Source organism: Lepidochelys kempii, chromosome 5 (genome assembly GCF_965140285.1).
Source record: "Lepidochelys kempii isolate rLepKem1 chromosome 5, rLepKem1.hap1, whole genome shotgun sequence".
Lineage (NCBI taxonomy): Eukaryota > Metazoa > Chordata > Testudines > Cheloniidae > Lepidochelys > Lepidochelys kempii.
The window spans coordinates 50,539,683-50,563,267 of NC_136384.1; the positions used below are offsets into that span (position 1 = coordinate 50,539,683).

General features: G+C 38.7%; 1 protein-coding gene across 1 annotated transcript in view; it reads right to left on the reverse strand.

Moving 5' to 3' along the window:
- Positions 1–4,125: 4,125 nt before the first annotated feature.
- The window catches only part of MAP1B (microtubule associated protein 1B), a 97,658-nt gene continuing 78,198 nt past the window's right edge, over positions 4,126–23,585 (reverse strand). The window contains exons 5-7 of the mRNA XM_073344314.2: positions 15,576–22,266; positions 11,720–11,958; positions 4,126–8,524 (exon numbers count right to left, since the gene is read on the reverse strand). Of these exons, the coding sequence (XP_073200415.1) occupies positions 8,369–8,524; positions 11,720–11,958; positions 15,576–22,266 (7,086 nt within the window). The 3' untranslated portion in view covers positions 4,126–8,368. The remainder of the gene's footprint in view (positions 8,525–11,719; positions 11,959–15,575; positions 22,267–23,585) is intronic.

Below are 23,585 nucleotides of genomic sequence, written 5' to 3' on the forward strand. Positions count from 1 at the left end.
AGCTACCTATGACAATAAGTTGAAATTTTACAGCCTCGGGAAACTCTTGACTTGGGGTAGTCTCTGGCTGGCCTAGAACGCATATGGACGACTTCTATGCTGCTTCCCCCCATAACCTTCAATGTAGGACGTTCCCTTGGAGAGAGCGTGTGGCACTCTTATCATCCCCCCCTTAAGGGGCAAAGACAACTGGAGATAGATTAGGACCACTCTAAACTGTAGTAGCCACACTGGCCCTGGGCTGGCTGCAGGATTGGGAAGCCACAAATGTTTCCCCATTTCAGCTGCACCCAAGAGATCGTTGATGGAGATGAAAACCCCAGTCTATTACTATTCAATGGCATTCTAAAATACTTTACAACCAAGAGAAATTTGTTAGTTAACATCAGTAAAAATGTAAAAGCTGCTTTATAATCTATGAAACACAACATGAGGTCTGCAGCGGGGTGGAAAATGGATTCACCGCAAGCATCACCAAGCAAAACACTCTGGGTCAAATGTTAGTCTCAGTTACACCAGTATAAATCCAGAGTAATGCCACTTTAATCAGTGCTGTTATTTTGGATTTACACCAGTGGAACTGAATTTGGCCTGCATCTTCTTCAGTGTCCATGTGTTAACATCAGGCTTGTCCGCCTCAGTAACATGAAAAAACTTCTATAGGTCTAAGAACATATATCATTCTGGAGGTTCAAGTTCAAGATTTGTATTATTTGACTTTCCTTCTGTTGTCTTCATTTTGCTCTCACGCTGCCATGCTCAAGCCAGCTCATGCTACAGAAAATGTATTTGTATATTTTATGAACATAATAGCTTATTGGTGAAATCATAGAAGTTAGAGACAGAAAAGACCTGTTAGGACACCAAGTGCATCCCCCTGAGAGTGAGGATTGTTCCCTATAGTGTATTTTCTAATCTAGAGCTTTGTCTTGTCTTGTTTAAATGTCTCAAGCAATGGAGCTTCCACTTCTTCCTATAGGAGACTATCAGTCTGATAGATCTCTCCATCAAGAACATTTTCTTGATGTTCAGCCTTAGTTTTCATTCATTTCAGCCCATTACTTCTACTTACCTTACCCACCCTTTCTACCACTCCATCTGTGGTGGAACACCCTTCAAATAAGCAGAGGGTTTACCGTATCCCCCTTCGCTATTATTTATGCAATAGAAAAATTGCATAAATAAAAAAATTGCATAAAAAAAATAGAACTCCATACTGCAATAGCAAACAACACATGCAAAATGCAAACGTATTATAAAAGTGGAGGGCCTGATGCTCCTGGGTGTTGAGAACCACTCAACCATTTATAAGATTGAGCCAGAAAAAATAAAATTGATTCTTCTGAAATCCTGTCTTTCATCTTGAGCTCTAGTTTCCCCAAAAATGTCATTGTAATTGATGCTATTCGTTCTCAATGAGACTTCTGAACAATCAATTTAGTTATCATGGGGATTTGAAAACACTGTATTTTGTTGGTCTAGGAGACAACTAACTGGTTTTGAAAAGATCACCTCTTTTCAAACCAGCAAGAGCTAAAACGGATCTATCATAATTTGCCATCTGATAACAGTAATTTTAAAATGTATTTCCTAAATATGCAGTATTTTATCATATGCTGTACCCAATAATGGAAAACTCTCCTGGATTACAATGGAAGCAAGAAAAAACACACTATAATATAATGTAGAACAGTTTTATAGTTCAGTATAAAAGTAACATCTGTTATATATTTTTTGATTTCTAAATGGAGATAAGATTCTCATTTTTTAATATGTAAAAGGAACAAACTTATCTAAAATTCAAACACTGACACCCATATGTTGACAACAAACCCATGTACTGGATGAGTGTGATTCAAGAAAAGGGAAAACTTACAAATACAGATGTACACTGTATGGGACTGCTATGCCTTGAATGGTTAATAACTAATGATACCTTCTGGCCTTCAAAAATTAGAAAAGCTATCCCACCTGTTTAGCCCAAAATAGGATCCTCCTATGAAAACAACAGGAAAATAGTTCACAGCACATGAGTCACTTTGTCTAAGGACAGGTTTCAGAGTAGCAGCCATGTTAGTCTGTATTCGCAAAAAGAAAAGGAGTACTAGTGGCACCTTAGAGACTAACCAATTTATTTGAGCATAAGCTTTCGTGAGCTTATGTGCCACAAGTCCTCCTTTTCTTTTTGTCTAAGGAGTCACAGATCAGCCAAGGTTGTGCATTCCCCTGCCCAACTATAGAAACGAAAACGGCTAAATGGGGGCATCATCAGCTAGGCAAGATCCTTTCATTATCTGCATATGTATAAACCTTTTTCTTCCTCCTAACCTAGCCAAAAAAACTCCCAAGTTACCGAACAAGAGTCATATTACACTTTTCTCTGCAAGTGGCCCATTGCACATTGAGTGGATCAAGAAGAGATGGATGGGTAAGTTGCAAGTTAAACAAACTATAAATGTGCCTGTAAGATTGAAGGTCAAATTGGGCAAACTGTTACCCCAAGAAATCCAAGCCACATTTTCGCACCAAATTATAAATTATACACTGTTTCTTGTAAATCAAATATACCATGAATAATCGGTTCTTCACCCCTAATTAGAATCTGCACACTTGTTTGCCTTGTGAGTCAGATCTATATACTTCTATATGTGGAAAATGTCTCATTCTTTTTTAAGTTCTAAATAATGTGCAATGCTTAGTATAATCAAAGACTGTATGGAATGTGTCCTCCAAATTTAGATTCTAAGGATTTTGCTGGTTTTCATTGTAAATAATTGTTGCATTCTAGCAGTAATAGGAATTGTCAGGCACAAGGAAGGATAAATATTCAGAGATATAAACCAGGGTATAACTTTGGGATATTAACAGAAATTGCTTGGGGGGAGAGAGAATCCCAATTGATAGTAGGGGCAAATAATGAAATGCAATCCTTGAAATGAATCAAACTTAAAAAAGCCTCCAATAAGGATTAAGGAAATTTGTTATAAACCAATGCCATCTTCGAGATGCTAATGTAAGCAGCAAAGAAACTAGGAGAGGGTAAATCTGGGGCCCACTTGGCATATGTCCAATAGGAATCAGAAGGTGGCCCTCTCCTATGAGCCCTGAAACTAAGATATACAAACTGAGGTCACCATATGCTCAAGGGAGTTGAGTCAACCCAACACAAGAAGCTACAGAATCCCAAGTGTGACCGATGCCAAGACCAGCTGTGTGGAAGGAATCTCCACCTTTCCAGGGTTAAGAGGATAACATGAAGAAGTGGTGAGATTTCATTCCCAAGATTGTATGTCCCCTTCTATTCTTTAACATAAATAAGTGTAGGTTATCTTGCTGAGTTTACACTCTAGTGAGACCTCAAGTAACCATACTTTAGATTCTAAGAGAGCTTGAAAACAATAACTTGAAGCAATTGAATTTTAAACTTGTCCCTTTCAGACCAGTTTAGTCAAAGAGAAGTAACAATGTGCCTTAAAGATAAGTGCACCCGTGGAACTGTGATAAATGTGTTAGTATTAAAGAATTGATGATTGTTAGTAAATGTAGTAAGAAATCTTGGTAATTTGCATTGTTCCTTGATATAGCTGCTGAGTCTCAACTGTCGTCTGTTACAACTGCTTGCAAGACTGTATTGTTTATGTAGTACACACAATTGGTTGTGTCTGTATTTGAGTGGTGAACTGTTGGTTATACATTAACATGGTTCTGGATGAATTAACAAATTGTTGGTTGGTTAAGAATAAGCAAGTGTCCTATTTGAGAAATACTGTTTAAGTTAAAAGTTGAGCTGAAAAGAACCCAGCATTAAACTAGTAAGCTAACACTCCCTGGACTCAATAAAATATTGAATTCTAATGTGTAGTTTTTTTATAGACCTAATGTGGCTTAGTAGATCGGGCACTGGACTGGGACGTAAGAGACCTCGAGTCTCTTCTCATCTCCATCACTGGCCTGTGGGGTGATCTTGGGCAAGTCACTTCACTCTGCCTCAATTTCCCCATCTGTAAAATGGAAATAATTATACATCAGGTTTGTTAGATTTTTGGCTTTAAAATCTAACAGGCAGCCTGGCAAATTCATAAATTCACACTTACAACACAAAGACAAGAAACATACCAACACTACTTCATTACTTTTGTATTTTATTGTGGAACTGAGTTTGTTTCCTTTACATCAAATATCCTCAATGGAAGAGGGGATATTGCACACAAATATCATAAAAGCACTACATATTACTTTCACTGGAAACTATTTTTCTACATTAGATATGACTGGATAGAATAGAAGTGATGCAGGATTATAAGACATATTACCATACACAGCTGCAGACTGACACAAACACCATTCAGAACAAGAGAGAGGAGTGTGTGAGGTGCTTCTCAGCTGGCAACAAGACTGTTTCTTTCCATAGTTTGGAAGATACATGGCTGCATGCAAACATGTGAAAGCATATTGTACTTCATAATTGCTCTTCTACTGTTGTGATTACAGCCCAGTCTTGAATGAATTTTATGGATAGCTCCTGCCATCTGGAGCGCCTAGCTAGTTAAGTGCAGAGAAGCTTTTTTTTTTCTTTCCCTTTTTTCCTTTCTTTTCAATATTTTTATGCGGCCTTTTTATTTAGTTATTTGATTTTTTTTTGTAAAGTCACAACAAACAGATTTTTTTTTAAATATCAAACATTTTAAATCAGGTGAATAACAGAATTGCATTCAAAGAAATGCTTATCACTAGGTTGCTTTGTGTTTTTGTTCAATTATTAAGTGAAAAGATGAAAGCTTACAGTTTCTTTCAAGTGTAACCATTATAGTTTTTCCTTTTCTAATAAATCCAGACCAAAAAAATTACCATTTCTCTCAAAATGTTATCACTGAGCAAGAACCTCCGGTGACAGATGAATAAAGAGGCATATGACAGAAATTTCAAAAATGCACAGTAATAGTTCCTTACAGCTGAATTTCTTGCACTGGGAAGGGTGGAAAATTCCATTAACAAAACTACTAGATCTTAGCAAATGAGTACGGGAAGGCTCCTAAACCATATAAGCTACTATAGACAGTTAAAAAAACCCCATATACACAGTTGGATCCATTCACCAGAGTGAACTCTACAGGAGATGGAATTAAAGGAAAGAGACAATGTAGTCAGCCCCAGCACAAGACTTTGAGAAGGCATGCAAGGGGATCTGTTTAGGTTTGGAAATGGATGTGATCTCCAATGTTAACTCTTCATTGAATTTTATTCAGCAGTGCAGTACTACCATAAAGGTCATGATTGGGAATGTTGTCATGGGTAACAACATCATTTAAGTAGAGTGTTCTTTACACTCAAATATTGAATCTTTATAATTCGAGTAATCAGTATCAAACCATGCTCCTAGAAATCTGTGCTGATCAACAGCGCTCACCATCAACGTTCATGGTACATTTTGATGACTGTTACTAAACTAATTGTGTATGACTATGACTAGCACAATTAGATTAGCTACACAGGCAGGAAAGGCATTAAGGGCAAGAGGAGCTAATTGGGAAGTTAATAACACTCAGGCTTGGCTGTCATTTAGAACAGTGGATGGAACAAGTATTACAATATCTCATAGGAACAATGTCAGCTGAGTCAAAACAGCTGACTTTTTCTGTAGCAGCAAAAAAAATCAAAGTACAGTTTAAGATTGGCTGTAACTGGCTTATTTTAAGTAAAACAATTATTTGAGCTGTTACAAATTTACTTGGGGTGCTGGAGATTTGAAGCTTGTTTCTGATTTAATTTATACTAATTTACCTGCAATTTCAATGAAGCTACTCCTGATTTACATTGGTATAAGATTAGTCTCGAGATCATTGCTCATTGTTAATTAGATTTTCTATCAAAGTGGAGAAACAAACTACTTCCAGTTTTGGGAGAGTCTGGAATTTGCTCCCCGAAGCCAAAAAGTCTGAAATCTAACTGACATGAGAGAGTAGATAAATCAGAAAGAATTGTAGTAGAAATAATACAACTATTCTACCAAATCAGCTATCTAATAAAATATTTTGCCTTTCACTTTGTAGACAAAATAAATGTTAAGTAAATGATTATGAGCTCAGCAAATTCCGCTTGTTTTCACAATACATTTCCCTTTGTCTTTTGTATCAAAATCATTCTGAGTTATTTTCAAGGATCTAAAAGGTAGACCAATAAATAAAATAGCATTGCTAATGATATCCAACAAAAATATTAAAACAACCCCCACCCACATTTGACAAACAGTAATTCACAGCATTAAATGGGCTACAAGGGCCCAGATTTAAAGGGCTCTGAAGTAATATAAAAAACCCAAAACATAAAAATTAGCAGTGCAAACACACACCTACCGAACAAAAATAAACTAACAATGTTAACATTTAAAATACGTAATACGTAAAGAAAATAAAATGAGGTCATTGTTCACTACCTAGTGGAACTCAAAGCCTACCATAAAGATGAATTGTACAGACCAGCACAAATCTCCAGTTAGGAGGCCTTTACCTTATTTAAATTCTGATGTACAAGTCTACAAACTGAAATGTAACAATATTTTCTGTAGTGGTAAAGCTTCCAAGACTTAAGAGTCCAAACTCTCTTTAATAGTGGAACTGATCTGTATGTTTTTACTTTTGGAAATGATCTGTAGACACTGGGAACACTTTACAGAAAAATCAAAAACACACACATACAAAGAAAACCAACCAACCCAACACCCCCCCCCCCAAAACCTGCTTGGCTTATTTAAGGTAATCATTGCTTTTTCAATCTTTTTAAAGATCTTGGGAGAATTGTGAGTCTAACTACCACTTTGTAAAGAGCAGTCAACTGGCATTTCAACTCCTATTTTTTGTGAGCGCTAATAGATGAATTTAATCATTAAGGGTTTTCCCCAAAAATTCTTGGCAGTTAAATGTTTTCAATAAATATGTTACTGCAATATCATACTTCATTCTCACCAGAACCTCAAACAACATTATGTATTTCTTACAAAACTACTAAAAAAAAGGCCTTCACCTGAAATTTTTTTCTTTGCATTTTCCTGTAAACAAAAAATTTTGTTAAAAAGTCATCTATTAAAAGTTCACACAGAGCTAAAAAAAATTCTTCTGTACATTTGTTCCCATATTCACTCTTAAATTAACAAATAAAATAACGTAAGACAAAGGAAAGTAAAATACTGTACAGACTCGCTGAGAACCTTTTTCAATATACTGTGTTTCACTAAGTTTTGCATTTCTGATACTGGACACCACTTCAATCTTGCTTCCGCAGTACAAAAGCAGCTTGCAAAAATGCTTGTCTTGTTTTGTTGAGCTGTCCAGGTGTTACCAATGAAGTGTTCAGCCAACATACATAATTCATAGTACCAAGCTGTTTGACCAATCAGATAGGCTTCTAGTACCACACATGCACACTCACACTTCTTTACTGGTGTAACTATAATCCTAAACAGATGTTTTATAAACTTGCTGTCTCACATTAAAAAATAAGTGCATTAAGTATCTTTGTACATTCAAGTCACTTTCTAAGGCAATTTGTCTACTGTATGTACTCCCCAACTGCTTTGGTATTTTGCTTCAGTAAATTGGCTGTTGACTTGAGTGTTTAAGCATGCAGGTTTGTCAATTTTGAGTGGACTAAACAGATATTCACTGGGAGCATGCCTTAGACCAACATATTTGCATGTTAAAAGAAAAGTTTTAGAGTTCTGAATGGGGTTCAAACTACTTGCATATTTAGTGTATGATAATTATGTTACGTCAGTATGCAGCGTTCAAATTAGTTAATGGCTAATGAGTGTTTAGATCTTATGTCCCTTCAAAGCCACATTTAGTTTCCTTTTATTATTAGCTCACATAATTTTGTAAACTAAGGCCCCCTTTCCTATAACTCAGACTGATACAAATTTAAAACTTTCTTTTCACGTGAGAGCATAAGCAGACTGCAGTAAGCAATACATCTATCGCCGTGAGACTAATGCAGACCCAATTATTTATACTTTCTCCTCCTACCCCTCTCTCTATTTCTCTCTCTCTTTGTGTTTCTTTCGAGGTCAAATGCCTCTACCTGGCAGAAGTCAGTTGGGTTTGCTAGTGCATGGTTTCCAAATGTTCAGCAGGGATGAACCAGGATCTGTAATTTTGCAGTAATCTGAACCCTACTTTGGGAATACTGTTATTTCCCTTAGCAATCAGCAAAGACTGAAAAATATTAGTGATTTGCATCACCGTGACACAGTATAGCATTTGGCAGGTATATAGTTCAGCAGTTGAATTAGATGGGTTGAATTTTTAGAAAAGGTATTTTCAAACTGAAGAATTTCAGGAAGTAAAGTTTAATGTTGTAGTGTATGGCCTTGTTTCTACAGTTCAATCTTGCATGCAGGGAAAGATTCATCTTGCATAACAACAGTGCTGCTGCTTGCCAAAACCATGATGTTGAGGTCCTGCTGTTTCTCATGAGTCTCTTGATACCAGTCCCTCATCACTTCTGAATCATGGGTTGGGATTAAGGTCACCTACAATATGGAATAGGAAAACTCTTTAGGAATGGACAGAAGAAACAACTGATGTGAAAACAGAGTCTTGATGCTAAAGTCACAGTCAACACGTAGATTTTCCTTTTGGAAGCAAATGGGTATTTCAAGCAAGAAAATATGCAGGATATAATAGCGGCAAAGAAATCATTTACCAAAAGAAAAGCCTGAATATGCAAGGTATTGCTTCGCATGGAAGCTAAATCAATGGTCTCTAAATGAAAAAGCTAACTAAAGATTGCACTTACAGTGCTGCTGTAACCCACTGGTGAGCGTGTTCCATGTCCCCTTCTGTGTTGATCCACAGAGGATATGAGTAGCTACAGTCCCAGCCACAGAAGCTTTGTGTTTTTAACTCAAACTGTAGCAGCTCCTGCTTTTACCTCAGAAGGTCCCTAACTTCAAACCCTGATGTGTTGGCCAAAATGACAGCCATCACACTACAATTCTGTAGGCTGCAGAGGTACCTTGTGGGACTAAGGCATCATGTTTAGTATTATTTATTATGTCTGAAGGGCAAATGAGGTGCCCTAGGATTACATGTTTGCAACATAAATTCATGCAGCATTCACAGCTTCAATAGCTAGGATCCCCTTAGGTACAGATCTTGCAATGAGTACGATTAGGGCATTTTGAAATTTATTATTATTATGATAAGACAATTTTCAAAATCCTTTCTACTTCACAATTCGTGCACATACAGTAACCCTATACAATACTAAATTCCGATAGCTTTTATATATACACAACAAATAATTCCTGGAAAAAGACAGAAAAACCAACTCAAGTTTAATACAGATATTTCTAAAAGTAACTGTTCCTATGCTAGACTATTTGAGAAAAAACTGCAGAGTGCAGCCAGCAGCCACTGACTCCAGCAAGCAGGGGCAGGGCAGAAGCAGCCAAAGCAGAGATTGCTGCACTGGGACAGGATGGGTGTCAAATGGGGACCAGCCAAAGCCATCCCTCTCTCCAGTGCTCTGAAGGACCCAGAACTATATATAGGGGAGACACCCTTACTAAGGGGGCACTAGGATTAGGTGGTACCTCCCCTTCTGTCCCCCAACTCCCCATGTGACCTTAGGAGAAAACTGCAGAGTGGAGCCAGACAGAGACTCCAGCTAGTACGGGCGGAAGCAGCCAAAGCAGGGACCTTTGGGCATTTGGCCATTCTGAGAACTTTCTACAGTTTTGTACTTTCTCTGCCTTGTGCAGTTTGCTCCAGATCTCTCCTTCACAGTCTTCCCCTCAGCTTCACTCCATACCTACCCCTTTTCTCCCCTGCTCTGCCCCCTCCCTTTCCTTTTGCTTTCCATTTAGCTGATACCCTTCTAAGGAAACCCACCCTAAAAAACTAAACAAAAACTGTTAGTACCCATGGAACTAATAAATGAACATGACCTTTTTGGCCATCACATTGTTCCCGCTGCTTGTATATTAAACCCCTTCCATCGCCCAGTGTCTATCTTCTCTATTTACACAGTAAGCTCTTCGGGGTAGGGTTCGGGGTAGGGACCATCTACTACTCAATATCTGTACAGCGCCTAGCACAACGGGGCCCTATTTTGATTGGCCCTTTAGGCAATATTGCAATAAACATGACTAATATTAATAATAGTTCCAATGAGTACAATCTTGTTCCTTAAAATTTATCCTTCTCTTCACAGATTTCCTGATATGCTGAGTGAATTCCATTAAATAATGTTGAGTTCCTGTTTTATAAAAAAGCTGGAAAGACTCTCCTTTTCTGTAGGAAAGGAGAAGTTTAACAGGATGGTGTTGGAGGCAACATTTTAATAAAACTGTGTTTAATTATTTATTAATTTGAGCTGCCAAATGTATGATCACTATTCCTCAATGTTTTTCCCCACATGAAGAGCACAAAAAGGTCCCTGTCCTCTCTGATATTTATTTTGGTGACACAGATTTGGCACTCAGAAAATGGGTCAATACTGAAAGAAAGAAAAAGAAAGAAAGAACTGGATATAGCCATATCAACCACACTAGAAATAATCATTATGGCAAGGAATATGGACATCAAATTAACTGGACAAAGAAAAATAAAACTGCTTTTATCTAAACTGTGCTACTCAATTACAAGGAATTGGCATAAATAAATAAATAAATAAATAAATAATCAATCTATTTAGGCTTATTGTAAATAAGAATGTTATTAACATAACAGTTGCAACTGAACGTTTATTATGTCAGCTATTGTGGAAAATTTTACAAGAGAGGACAGTTTGTTTGTTAGTCTTTCAGGGAATTCTTGCATCATTGACATGGCTCTTCAAACACCTTTTACACAGTAGAACCTCAGAGTTACAAACACATCAGGAATGGAGGTTGTTTGTAACTCTGAACAACACATTATGGTTGTTCTTTCAAAAGTTTGCAATTGACCATTGACTTAATACAGCTTTGAAACTTTACCATGCAAAAGAAAAATGCTTTCCCATTTACGTTTAACGCAGTACTGTACGTGTGCGTGTGCTGCAGCCTGATTGGTTCCCCATGAGGTGTGTGGTTGACTGTTCATTTCATAACACTGGTGGCCATAACTCTGAGGCACTACTGTATTACACGTCACCATGCTGCTGCTAAATGGAAAATACCAAAGCTGAAGATGAATAAATTATATTCTACTCTGCACAAAGGACACCTGAAGATACCACAGAATATGACATAACATTAGGTAGCAAATGGATTTTAATTAATTGAGTTAGCTAACTGTTTTTATGGACCAGATACTAATGCAAGCGTTGTTCCATTACGTACCTTGAAAAATCTGCAGCGCACATACACACAGCATGCCGCAGTTGATTTCTGAACGGATCTAATATTAGCACGGTATCTCCTAATTTTTAAAAATGTGGGTGTCTGTGTTAAAGAACCTAGCTCCACGTTTAGGTGCTCAAATTGGCCAAATCCCTTGAGCCTGCTCTTGTTGCTAAGATCACGTACCTTTCATCATGCCTCTAGGCTAGGAGGATTCCAAAACCTTATTCTCACATATGTCGCTCTTATTAAAAGAGAAATGAGGGAGTGTTCATCTATAGTACACCAAAGGGCTCTCTTCTAAACAAGAGCCATAGCTTAGTAGCTTCTCTTGCTTCCTGTGGTTGCTTTTCATAAGGATTTTAATTCACAAAACAGAAATATTGTTAGAGAGCCTACCTGCATGTTACTTCCCCACTGAGCCTTGCCCTCCAGTAGGGAGTCCAGAACAGCCCTGCTTGGTTCTTCAGCTGCAGGATCATTCCCACTCACCACGTAGTAGGATGACCTCACTCTCTTGAAAAACTCTACATCAACATTCTTGCTATTACTGTGGTTGGGAATATATACCAGGTCCAAGTACACTGGAGGTCCTGGAGGCACAGCTGTGGATTTTGCTGGTTTACTATTTCCAGGTCCTTTTAAAATAAGAACAAAAGCCTGTCATTTATTGGTGAAAACAAACATTTATTAGCTACCAATATACCATTAAAGGTGACATTCTTTTTTGAGAGGATTAGAGTTAGTACCTGCGTCACACAGCCATTGCTGTATTCCTGTGCACTCTGATGCACTTATGTTGTTATCCTATTATATCTAATAGCATATTCTAATTTGGTTATATCCCATATATGTTTTATTGGGAGAAAAAGAACAGAATAAACTTAACTAGCTACTGATACAACAAAAATTCATTACCGGTATGGGCAATCATTTGAACTGTATTCAAGAATGATCATTATTAAGTATTCAAGAATTATCCAGTCACTGTGATTACTGAATTACCATTCAATTAATGAGATTATTTTTTCTCGAACAATAATAGCTACAGGACCTTGGAATTCTCTTGCATGCTTGATAACACAACTCTCTGACACTTTCTTTTCAAGACATCAGTGTCGTAACTCAAGGCCAATCCTGCTTGCTTTACTCATGCAAACTGTCCCATTTACTTCAATGGGACTATCTGAGTGTGAAAAAAACCAGTGTTTGGCTCTCAGTTATAGTATGCAGGTTTAGAACCTGTCTTGGGACTCTTGAGGCATCATTATGACAAGGATGGGAGATAACTGTTGATATCCTAGGAGTATCTTGCAGGAGCCTACTATATGTACGCAAAGCTAGAAGAAAGGGAGGGAGGAACTTGGAGCACACTGAAACCTTCCCAAGAGAAGACCCAAAGGAACCAGAAAAAAATTATCAGCTGTACAGTAAAGATAGTCTTTAAAAACACTGAACTACTTTGTACTCGAAACCTCACAGGGACATTTTAAAGTAGTCACTTAAGACCAAGGGTTGCCTACTGGAGTGGATTGTTAGTATGAAGGACAGCATCTCCTCTCAAAGACTATTTTATATGGAGAGTGGAGGGAAGGAAACTGCACAGATTTTCCTCTAGTTTTCATTTCTTTATTCTAACTCATCCCAGCCTTATTATATTCTCCTGACTTATGAAAGGAGTGATCACAGTTGGCATATACACATGTCAAAAGTAATCTTTTCTAAATTCCTGCAATAGTATGCAAAATATAGGATTAATTTTCAAAGACAGCATGTACAATTGTGCCCACACATTTGAGCACCCAACACTTAATGTACACAAAAATTTGATGGAGGTTTAGATACTCAGAAATCAGCTCTTGTGTGGATGGGGCAAGTTACATGTCTAAATAACTACATGCATGTGCAAACATCTAATCTGTGCTACCCAACTGAACGTTTATGCACATAGGTTAGGTAGATGCAATTAAGTATGCCTACTTTTGAAAATCTGGCCCTATACTACCAAGTTTGGGGAAAGCTTCATTTTGTTACCAAGTCTTAGGATGCATGTGTCCCAAAAAGAGGGTTTTAATTGGGAAAAAAAAAGTGTAAATTCTTGACATTTCAACAATAATATTATAAAAGACACTGTTATTATCATGCACAGGATAATGGCATGAGCTGGAATCATAACTTGATCAATAACAAAACCTGTTCTATTAATCTCAGTGTGTTACAAAGAGTGCAGTTAAAGTACTAAGTGACCTATGCAATATATTTTTCATGAATTCACAGATTTTTAAAGCCAGAGAGGCCCACTGTGAACATCTAGCCTGACCTCCTACTGAACACAGGCCATAGTATTTCCCTGAATTAATTTCTGCTTCAAGTCCAATAGCTGTCATTGGAACTAGAGCACAATTTTTAGAAAAGCATCCAAACTTGATTTTAAAATTTCCAGTAAGGGAGAATCTACCACAACCCTTGGTAAATTGTTCCCAAGGCTAATTATCCTCATTGTTACAAAATTGTAACTTATTTCTAGTCTAAATTTGTGTAACCTCAGCTTACAGCCATTGGATCTTGTCATACCTTTGTCTGCTAGACTAAAGAGCTTTCTGTTATCAAATTTCTGTTCCCCATGTAGGTGCTCATAGCCTGTGATCAAGTCACCCCTTAACCATCTCTTTGTTAAAATGAGCAGATTGAGCCCCTTGAGTCTTTCAATATAAAGTATGTTTTCAAATTCTTTAATCACTCATGCCTCTTCTCTGAATCCACTCCAATTTTTCAGCATCCTTCTTGAAGTGCGGACATCAGAATTGGACACAATACTCCAGTAGCAGTTGCATATTTCATAATCTTATGTTATAAAAAATATATAGTTTCTGTTCCAGCACTACAGCATGCACTACAGATTTTTTTGTTCTCAGAATATACTTGACACCAGGCAGTAGTTCAGTGGGGAATGAAATGTGCTATGGACTGCATCTTAGTGCAGCTCCAGAAAGAATGTACCAACTATTCTTCTGCATTGGAAGGCCAAGAATAGTGCAGCAGCAGACGCATAGGGAGGCTAGAGATGGTGGAGTGCCAGTTTGCTAGGAACATATCCTCGTCCTGCAGCTTTTGCACAGGTGAACTAGGGAAGGAAAAGGTTTTCTATACCCTCCTCTCTCTGCCTGAGATAGCACAGATTTTGCTCAAAAGGTGCAATTTCTCTATATGGGATGAAATACATAGTCTAGTAGAAATACATTCTATTTCTGTTGTGATAATAATAAGCCACTCAAGATTTGTTTTTTTTAATGTAATCAAGTAATATAAAGTTAAGCGTGGATTCATGATCAAGCCAGGAAAAAATTACTTAACCCATAAAACAAATCAAATCCCACATACAACAAATTGATCAATATCTGAATTTTTAGATTTTATCTATATCTGTACAGAGATATTTCTGTTTTAACCATAATTTTTGTACCGCAACTGAAAACCACAGTATTTTCTATCAGATTCTGCAGGCTCCTAGCTGCAGGATAGGGTGCATTGTATTACAGATTATCCTTTAGTTCAACAAGCCCTCAGGGTAAGCCCTGCAGGGGAACTGTGCCTTTTCAACTATCTACCCTGTAAATGAGATTTACAGTTTCATTGAATGAACAGGAACGTCTGTAGGAAATGATCTCCCTATATGTTTAGTAAACCACCACCATCAGAATGTAGCCAGACTTCATGGAAGTGCATGCTTAGATAACTGCCTGTCTTTTGAATACTTAATAAGGAATAATGCACTGGCACAGTAAAACACATCTAATTTCCTATTACACTCACACAACTCAAACTAATTAATGGGGCTTGTTCACTTTACAATTTTATGTCTAAATTATGTTTATAATGAAGAGAATAGTTGCTTACTATTCATTTAACTTTTCACATAGCAATTTTCAGCTTAGCCAGCTGGCTAACAAATTGGACAAATAATAATTGCACTCTATATTTCATACACTGCCTCGCTAATTGTTTGATATCTGAGCAAATTAACACATCTAAATAATTATTGGCTTTTTCCAGATTAAAGAGTTGATTCAGTGAATTTAATTAATTTAAATGTGAAACCTTATACTATAGATTTTTAATAAACATGGATTTTCCTCAGGCACACCTCGCAGGCCAGATGATCAGCTGATGAAATATCAACATAGCTCAATTATACCAGCTGAGAATCTGGCCCCACATCTTTTCGTGATACACACAGGTCCTGATCTTTCCTTACCTGAAGTTGCAATCTTTGCAGACTTCGATGTTGTGGAATTTGTTGCATTCTTGGCCTCCTTATCTTTTTCCTCAACACGGGAAGATTTTACTTCTGGAATAGAGATATTTTTCGCTGCTTTCTCCACAGACTCTTTTTTCTTTGGAGAAGCTGTTCTGGAAACTTTGTCTAAAGATTCCTTTAAGCCACCTGGCTTTGGTGAAGCCACCTGCTTTGATTTCCCATCACTTTTTTTGGCAGGTGAGGAAGACTTGGTCTTCGTACCCAGCTTTTTAGTTTTGGTCTTTTCTTTCAGATCCTTCTTCAAAGGTTTGCCTAAATTCTGATCAACAGGCAAAGCTTCTGGGTCTACCATTGAGACATCTGGGTGCCGGGGTGAAGGACTGCGGTCTTGCATTGGGACTGGTGGAGGGTCAATATGTTTGTATGTAATTGTTTTATCAGTTGGAATGGTTTCAGATTCATCTTCTGAGTCAATGTTAGCATCTGCAGTAATAGAAGGGCATTCTTCAGTCTCTGGGGGAACATCTGAATCGGTCTGAGATGGAGCAGACTCGCTTACTGAGGTGGGAGGAGTTTCATCACACTGGCGTGCTTGCTGTTTTCCTCCTGACGGTGGCTGGGCTCCTCCAGACTGGGTTAATGGCTTTTCTTGTTCTTGAGACTGTTCTTCACTTGCAAACCACTCCAGGGGATTGGGGTTGATAAATGAGGGTGAAAGTTCAGTTTTGGGATGCTTGTATTCACAGGAAGACACAAGGCATAAATCGACATCTTGACGGGTTTCTGCTAGAGATGATTTTTCTGCAGCAAAATGTACATCTGTCTTATAGGAGTAACTAACAGCCTCAGGCGACCTTGTTGTTTTCCCAGGTGTCTCATAGGCATAGCTAACAGCCTCAGGTGATCTCGTTGATTTCCCAGTTGTCTCGAAGGAGTAATCCATGACTTCAGGTGACCTGGTGGTTTTCTCTGTTGGCTCATAGGAATAACTTACAGCCTCAGGTGACCTGGTGGTTTTCCCAGTTCTCTCATAGGAGTATTCCACAGCTTCAGGTGACCTGGTGGTTTTCCCAGTTCTCTCATAGGAGTATTCCACAGCTTCAGGTGACCTGGAGGTTTTCTCTGTTGGTTCATAAGAGTATTCTACAGCTTCAGGTGATCTGGTGGTTTTCCCAGTTCTCTCAAAGGAATAATCCATGGCTTCAGGTGACCTGGTGGTTTTCTCTGTTGGCTCGTAGGAGTAACTAATAGCCTCAGGTGACCTGGTGGTTTTTCCAGTTCTCTCATAAAAATAATCCATGGCTTCAGGTGACCTGATGGTTTTTTCTGTTGTCTCATAGGAGTGACTAATGGCCTCTGGTGATCTCGTGGTTTTCTCTGCTGCCTCATAGGAATAACTAAGAGCAGGTTCAGGTGACTTGGTGGTTTTCCCAGTTGTCTCATAGGAATAACTAATGGCCTCTGGTGATCTAGTAATTTTCCCAGTTGTCTCATAGGAATAACTAATGGCCTCTGGTGATCTAGTGGTTTTCCCAGTTGTCTCACAGGAATAACTAATAGCCTCAGATGACCTGGTGATTTTTTCAGTTTCATCTTTTTCTGTGGAGGCTAAAGGCTCTGGACTATGTTTTGTTAGAGAGTCTTCTACTGTGTCATGTGTTACTGAGGTATGGTAACCAAATATTTTATCTGAGGACACATGAAGTGATAGTGATGGTGAGTGACAAACAGCAGTTGTTTCTTTGATTGCAGGAGGTGAATCTGAAAAACTAGGAGAGTATAAAGGAGAGGATTCTCTTGTAGTTAAAGGAGATAAATCAGACTTTGGTGAAAGCTTTTCTCCTAGGCTCTGCATCTTTTCTGAGGTAAATGAAGAATGCAGAGGCATATCTCTGGGTGGCATAACACCTGAGAGAGTTTCCTCTTGCAGTGGAGAAGCTACCTGTGAAGGTGTATGTTCTGATGAAGTTGAGGGTGAAGCTTCAATCTGAGATACTGAAATAATCTCTGAAAGATCCTTTTCTTGAGTATAACATGTCTGCTCCACAGGTGATATCTTATGTGAAAAAGTAGGTTCCTGTATCTCTGAAGGACTATAATCTACTTCAGTTGGTCCATTTTCAGATATATGGTGTACACTAGTGCCTCCTGTGGGATGTTCTGGAGATTGTCTACTAAAGTCCATTGCCAAAGACTGCTCAGGGGACTCCTGACTGAATTCTACTGACATAGTTGACTGCTCAGGAGATCTGTGCTCTTGCACTGGTGTTCTTGATTTTGCAGTTTTAGGTGAAAAATCTGGTGGAGAAATTGACATGGGTCTCGGACATTCTTCTTTAGATGGAGACATTTCTGTTTCCTGAAAAATTGTCGGTGTTTGTACAACAGATACAGAAAGAGAATCATCAACTTCTGTAGAATGTGGTGATCCAACCTCAGCATGTAAAGAAGGAGATACATCATCTGTAGTAGGCTCTGGAAATGAACTAGTAGCAACAGAAGCTGTGGAGACAGAAGCAACTCCTTCTATATGTGAATATGTGTCTTCTGCTACAACATCATCAACGGGAGTTGCAGATTTGTCAGAGATTGTACCTTCAGATATTGACATTTTGGTGTCTTCTTTAAAAGATCCAAACTGGCTAACATCTATTTGTGTAGGAGAGATATCTCCTGCTAACTTCCTTTCATCCAAAACAAGTGGAGACTGAGAACTGGTAGCTTCAATATCCTCCATATTCTTTTCTAGACCAAAACCTTTAGCAGGCATAAACGCCATACCTTTTTCATCTTGCTGTCCTTGGAAAAGATCCACAGAGGTGACTTCAGAAACGGGGCTTATCTGAACAGGAGACTCTTCTTTTTCACTTTTCTCCTCAAAATGACCCTCAGTCAGTCTGGCAGTTGACTTTATATCGGCAGTCAAAAATGTATCATAGGAAGACTCTGAACCTATCAAAGGTGGACTTCGTAAAGGAGAGAGAACTTTTTCAATAGGCGATTCTGAGTCTGGCACAGGCTCATCCATAGGGCTTATTCTGGGTTTTGCAGTCTCATCTTTGGCATCACTAAATTCAAAACTAACTGGAGCCTCTGCTGCCTTTTCAGTGAGTTCAGAAGGAAGTTGGCTGGACTTTTCATCAGTGGGAGACTGATAATAAGGTGTGTGGCCTGCACTACCAGCAGCAGATTGTGCAGGAGACACCACTTCTAATGTTTTATCATCCGGGCTGACAGAGTGCTCTTCAATGACTTCTGGATGTTCATCAGGCAATGCAGTGAGCACTACAGGTTCAACTGATGCCTTAATCTCATTTGGGGTCAGAGAAAAGTTCACACTACGTTCACTTAGTGGTGTTTTAGCAACTGGTGATGGAGGTGATGGACTCTGAACTGGACTCTTAGCTGGGCTATGCTTTTTTTCCTCAAATGCCTGTGAAAAGGTATCTTTGATTTCTAATTTAGCAGTACTTTTGATTTCATTTTCTCTTTGATGGTACATTTCTTGAAAGGAAGATTTGCAGAATCTGTCTTCCTCTAATGAAGAAGGGGGTGAGAGAGTAGAAGCTGAAGCATTATAATCTTTACCTTCTGTGGCATCTGTTTTTGATCCTTCAGATAAACCATTGAAAGCATCATGAAGTGGAGAGAGTTTAGGTCTAGTATATTCTTGAGAATACAGTGATGTCTCATACTTAGTAACATTTACAAATTCTTGAGAAGGCGATTCACTTTCTTCGTTGTTCGTTTCATCACTCATGATATCCCGAGGAGTTGACATTTCATCCATTGGTGTTGGCTCACTGGATATTTCAATGGTAGACTGAGTATAACCTGAAGTAGCAGTGAATTCCTCATGTTGGTCTTCTCTATTTTCTTCATCGGAAACAGTTGCTTCACTTTCTGAACCGCCAGGTAAAGTCTCATCATGGATAGAAGATGCTGGTTCAACAGCTGGGGACTGAGGTTCAGAGTGTTTAGCTGGTGTGATTATGAGTAAGCCATATTTATCTTCAACTTCACCAGCCTCTGCAGCTTTGTCTACCACAGCCATAACATAATCTTCTTCAGCTTCGACTTTTTCAGTTTCCTCTTCTTCATCTCTGACATCCTCCATTTTGTCTTCGTCCTCAGCTTCTTCTTCAGTCTCTTCAGTTTCTGCCTTTTCAACAGTCTCTTCCATGTCTTCTTCAGCTCGCTCATCCCCTGCCTCAGATTCTGCCTTTTCAACATATTTATCTTTAGTTTTAGCATATTTATCAGCTTCAGTCTCTCCCATTTCTCTTGCCATGCCAATATCCTGTTTTGTGATGCCCAATGTTGCTTTTTCTTCCTCATCTTCATCTTGTTCCTCAGCTTCCTCAGTCTCTGCCTTTTCTTCATAATCACCCGCTTCGGATGATTCCTCAAAACCAGTTCCTTCATCTTCAAATTTTTCATGGTCATCAACCCTGTGCTTTTCTACAGGCTCCAGCTCTTCAGGTGTCTGTTCACATTCACCCTCAGCTTCAGTGGTCATTATACCTTCATCAGGAGAGTCAGCAGGTCCTTCAGTATCTAGTTTTTCTTTCTGGATTTCACGTGCTTCCTTTTGTTCTGAGTCAGCTAGTTTCTCTTCACCTTCTATTAACTCTACCTGAGGCTTTGTTTCCTTTACTATTTCTACTTCTTCAGCCTTTAATTCTTCGAAGTCTTTTGTTAAATCCTCTGGTGAAGACATAAGGGATCTCTCAGCTTCAAGTTCTTTTCCATTAGCTACCACTCCAGCAGCTGCTGCTGCTGCTGCAGCGGCAACCGCTCCCACTGCAGCCACAGCAGCTTGTGTTTCACTGACCTTGCTCTCTTTCTTTACTGTCTTAATTTTGCCTTTTTCCTTTGGTTTTCCAGCAGGCCCAGCTTCCTTTTTAACAGGTTCCTCTTTCTTTTGTGCTTTAGGTTTTGTCACAGGCTTTCGGGCTTCAGTTGAAGGAGCAGGTGTTTTCTTTGTTTCTTTTGGAAGCTTTTTGGTGTCTTTTTTGGATTCTTTTTCTTCCTTTTTAATTTCCTTTTTCTCTTCTTTTTTAGCTTCCTTTTTAGCTTCCTTTTGGGGAGTTTCTTTCTTTAATTCTTTTTTAGACTCTTTTCTCTCTTCCTTTTTCACTTCCTTTTTCGCTTCTTTCTTGATTTCTTCCTTTTTAGGTTTTTCCTCTTTCTTGGTAGGTGTTTTCTCCTCTTTCTTAGAAACCTCTTTCTTTGGTTTTTCTTTTTCCTCTCTCTTTTCTTCAGATTTTACTTTCACTTCCTTTTTCACATGCTTCTCCTTTGCAACTTTTGGTTTGACATCTGCTGCTTGTTTTTCAGCAATTTCGGATTTTACTAGCTGCTCCTCCTTAACTGTCATATCTTTTTCTGTTACTAAAGGTTTTGTCTCTGCTTTTGCCGGTTTTTCCTTTTTTACTGTAGTCTTTTCCTTGCTTTCTACTTTCTGAGGCTTTTCTGGAGGACTAGGCTTTGCTGGTTCAGATGCTTCTTCTTTAGATTCTTTTCTGACAGTCTTGGTTGATAGTGTCTTTGTGGCAGGTTTGAGACTTTCCTTGCTGTCCGTTCGCTGTTTCAGCTTTGCTTGTTTCACTGCTGGGCTAGGTATGTTACCAGTAAGGTCTTTCTGTGTAACCATTGGTTGTTTAAGGAAATCTAAATGTTTGAGTTTTTCCAGTCCTTCTAGTATGTTATACTGAGTACTGTTTCCTGGAAACAAAACTCTGATTATTTTTTCTGCAGGATTTGCTGGATGCCAAACGATCAGTGATGAGACTGAGGTCAAATAGGATACTGGAATATCTACTTCCTGACCATTTGGCAGCAGTAATTCAGTTTTATCTTTACTTGTACTAGTCCACTGCTGCATAAAATACTGCATCTCTTTGCTGTTTTTGACTGGATTGAGCACATACATCTCAAGTTTGCCTACTCCCATTTTTTGAAACAGAATGATAGGATCAATGGTATTTCCTATGCTTCTAAAGAGAGGTTCTGGTTTCATAGACAACTTATTTAAATACTGGAGAGTGAAACAAGCTTCTTCTATGCTTCTTTTTACCCTAAAATTAGGATCAGGGTTTTTCAGATTTTCAGGAACATTGAGGAATACAACTCCTAAATCAGGTGAGATCAGATTTTTCATCCAGTCACTGTTGGTAGTAGAACCTTGTGACTGTTCCTCTTCTAACTCAGCTATCTTTCGTTGAAGCATGCTATTGATTCCTGGTAGATTATCATCCCCAATGTGGGTGAGCAGAATGGAATCCACTCTGTCTAAATGTCGGATAAGTTTCCAGAAGCAAGATTTTCTTTCAGATCCCCCATTAATGAGCATATTGAATCCATTCACTGCAAACAATGCAGAGTCCCCTCTTCCACCTGGGAAAATATAACAGCAGGGTTTTGAGAGCTTCAAGAAACCTCCAGATGTTGGCGGTTCCAAAATGTCAAAGGGTGATGGCACTTCTACCGATTCTGACAGATACTCTGTGAATTCAGAAAGTCCTTCCATTTCAGGCAATATGGATGCTGAGTTGAGTTTAATGTTAATGAAGTCTTGAAGGTTATGTCTGTCAAGGTTTGAATTTTTCCAATCCCCTTCCTCAGGGCAAAACAGAGTTAAACTGGCTTTGTTGGCAGGGTGTGTAGTGCTCAGTAATTCACCAATCTAGCATTGGAAAACAAAAAAGACAAAAGGGAGGTGTAAATTTATATTTCGTAATAGAAATGTCATATAAAAATATAACACAGCAAGGCTATCTTTGGGTTATAGTGCAAGCTACACTATAAGCTTCACACTAAAGATACAACATTCCTTTTTTATTCTTTTTCACATGACAGGAGCCAATTCTAGGTGCTAAAGGAATCTGTTGCTATCAGCTTATTGCTGTACTGTTTTTAAATACAAAAAAACAGACTGTGCCTGGCCTCTTCGTGGGTGCTGAAGGCACCTCTTGCATCCTTCACAGAGAGGCTGGGTACAATGGGAGTCCTTATGCTCAGAGCACAGTGTGAGGATTCCATGGTGCTGGTGCTGCTACTCAGTGCAAATGAACTATGAACCTCTCCACTTCCCCTAACCAGCCAGTAGAGCTGGTGCACCACCCAGGGGAGCACACATTATACCCTCTTTGCGGGGCATGATATATCGGTGTCCCACAGAAGCTCCAGGAGGCACACTCTGAACCACAATACTTCCTGGAGCTCTTGCTGGAGCAGGATGCTTCCGCATTATTCCCAACATGGGGCTGCATTCCACAATTCTGCCATTATTTTAATGCCTTTTGAATGGTCTGGTGCCAAAAAAAGCAGGCATCACACCAGAACTAGTTTAACGGCTGGCCAGCTCTTGACAAGAAGAGGAGCTGACAGGGGTTCTAGAAAAAGTTGTATAGTGGGGGCGCTGAGAGCCATTGAACCTGTAAACCCTGTATATGATGGAAACCACTTCAAGCCAGCAGGTGATGCAGCACCCCCAGTTCCAGCACCTATGGGAGCAGATTTACTGCTTCAAAGTTAAAAAAGAGTTGAGAACAAAACTTTTGTAAGATCATTAGGTTTCTGAAATATGGGAATTAAAGAGGCAGGTCTGCATATTCTTAATTAGTGTGCAATTTTGCAAATATACACATTTTGAATGGAACAATGGACTCCATAGCATTTATATATAATTAGATATTAAAAAGGCTATAAAATGGCAGTTGTATTAACACCATATGTTCAGTAATTAATCTCTGAACAACAGAGCATACATTATATATCAACTTATGTATGTAAACTCAGAGCAAAAAAGAGAGAAAAAAAACAGCTGAGTGTTGTGGCTAAAAATCCTTTTGACAACATTTTGATTTAAAACAATCACGGACCACATTCTGAGTTCTTTTGCCAGTTTAAATCCAGAATAACTCCACTGATTTCTCCAGTGTTGAACAACATTCTGAGACCCAAAACAGACACTGAACTGGAGGCTTCTATGAACAAAGAGTC